Source organism: Balaenoptera ricei, chromosome 15 (genome assembly GCF_028023285.1).
Source record: "Balaenoptera ricei isolate mBalRic1 chromosome 15, mBalRic1.hap2, whole genome shotgun sequence".
NCBI lineage: Eukaryota > Metazoa > Chordata > Mammalia > Artiodactyla > Balaenopteridae > Balaenoptera > Balaenoptera ricei.
In genome coordinates this window covers 71,483,838-71,485,790 of record NC_082653.1, presented here as the reverse complement: position 1 = coordinate 71,485,790, position 1,953 = coordinate 71,483,838, and the positions used below count along the sequence as shown (strand labels likewise).

General features: G+C 56.9%; 1 protein-coding gene across 1 annotated transcript; it reads right to left on the bottom strand.

Annotated features, from left to right (window-relative positions):
- Positions 1-987: 987 nt before the first annotated feature.
- C15H16orf82 (chromosome 15 C16orf82 homolog) lies at positions 988-1,652 on the bottom strand. Its single transcript, XM_059898706.1, is given in 4 exon segments — positions 988-1,475; positions 1,478-1,546; positions 1,549-1,606; positions 1,608-1,652. Coding segments are annotated over 4 exon segments (660 nt in total).
- Positions 1,653-1,953: the final 301 nt, after the last annotated feature.

Sequence of the window (1,953 nt, the reverse complement as noted above, 5' to 3'; positions counted from 1 at the left end):
ACAGTTGTCCTCTCTAGATGCTCCTGGCTCCTGTGGGCAGCGTGTGTCACAGAGCGTGCTTGGGACAGAGCCCCCTGGATAGCGCTCGCTTCAGCTGGCTCTCGACATGGACAGTCCCATCTGTGGTTGGTGGTTGTGTCTTCTGAGCTCATCATGGTTGGTGTCGGTTGTAGATGGTGTTCTCCACTTAGGATGGTTTCATCGTGGAAGCTTCTAACTTCAGATGGTTCTTAATACAGTTGACACTTGCCTTGAAAACAGTTGTCCCCACTGATGAGTTTATGCACAGGTGATCCCACCAGCAATGGTTCTCAACAGAGATGGTTTTGCCATTGATGGATGCTGTCAGGGACGGCTTGTCACTGGGGTTCACAGGACTGATGTTATTGCCACTGGTGGTCTTAACACAGGTGGACCCAGCACTGATGGATCTTGATCGTATTCTTCCCAAGAATGGTTTTCAGTGCGGATGGTCTCATCATCGATTGCTGATTCTTGGTGTAGTTGGCTACGTATGACTCTTCTGCTGATGGTTGTTGCTACAGATAGGGCTATCCATCGATGATTTTGACCAAGTGTGTACTTTTTAAAGGTCTTTCTTACTTTTGTTGGCAATAACCACTCTGGGTGAAGTCTGGGTTTGCTCTGTCCTCATGTCTGCATTTTTCGAGGTCCTAGTGGCGAATCTTCTCATAAAGGCATGCACACCTGGGCAGGCTGCTCACCCTTGGCGACCTGGTCCCTAGCATTCACATGGCCCCCAGCTTTGTCCCCCGGAAGACTGGTATTGCTCTGCGCCCGCTTTGCACATCGCCATCCACCCTGATGCTCTGGAAGCTGCTGGCCTGGCTGGAGGGAAGGGCGCCCGTGGAACTGGCCAGCCCGCTGCTCACCTGCTAGTTCAGGGCGCTGCTGCCCAGGCTGATGAGACTGATGTCACTCAAGCTGCTGGCCCTGCTGGCCACGCTGCCGCCCGGCAGGCTGGTCTCACTTTTCCCTTGCAGTCTGCACGGTGCTGTCAGCTTGGCTGGCCAGCCGGCTCTTCAGCTGGTTGGGAGAGTAGGTGGCGCAAACCTGGCTGGTCTGGGCGCCGCCTGCCTGGGTGCGGAGGCTTCTGTTCAACCGCACGATTCGACTGCTGCCTCCCAGCAAGCTGACCTCGCTGCTCTCCTCATCCCCCGCGTACCCGCTGCTCAACCGACTGATGTCACTGCATCTCTCCAGGCTGGAGTGCTGCAGGCTCGGCGGCACGTTGCTCTCGCGGCTCCAGGTATTCCCCAGGTCACCACCAGAATCTCTCAGGGGCCCCTGGGTGGCTCCGGTGTCATTGCATGGCCTTGCGGGGGAAGGGGGCTCTAAGCTGGGTGGCTGTAGGCCTGGACCTTGGCCGTGAGCATTCCAGGCAGGAGACTCCCCTTGTCTACCCTGGAGGGAAGCAGGGGGCGGCTGACTTGGCTTCTCCAGGGGGAGGGGTTCCTGGACGCCTCTCAGTGTTGGATGTGGTGTGTCTGGGCAGAGGAGGCTCAATTTATAAGGCTCCCCTTGAAAAGGGAGTGTTCTGATTGGCTGGCTCGGTTCCCATGGTGATGGTGCCTGTGAGGCGGGTGGGTGGGGTGGGAGGGAGAACAATGCTGGGCTGGCACCAAGTGCATTAGCGGCAGTTGGGCAGCAAAAGGGATCACGGCCAGAAGAGGTGACAACCACTTTCAGAGAGGCCTGTGGCCTCTGCTTTGCCATGTCAGGAGACCTGGCCATGCATCCCAGCCGAGACCCTTCTGAGCTGTGTTTCCTCACATCGCTTCATCTTCTGAGCCGCTTACTCCTCGCTGAGCCACTTGTGAGGACTGCAGAGAATTTCACAGTCAGGAGTCTAAACTCAAGTTTTCCACGGCCCTGCCTGATCGAGCTCCTGCTCTTAGCCCCATTCCCCGTCACACCTTACCCCGTCCTTAC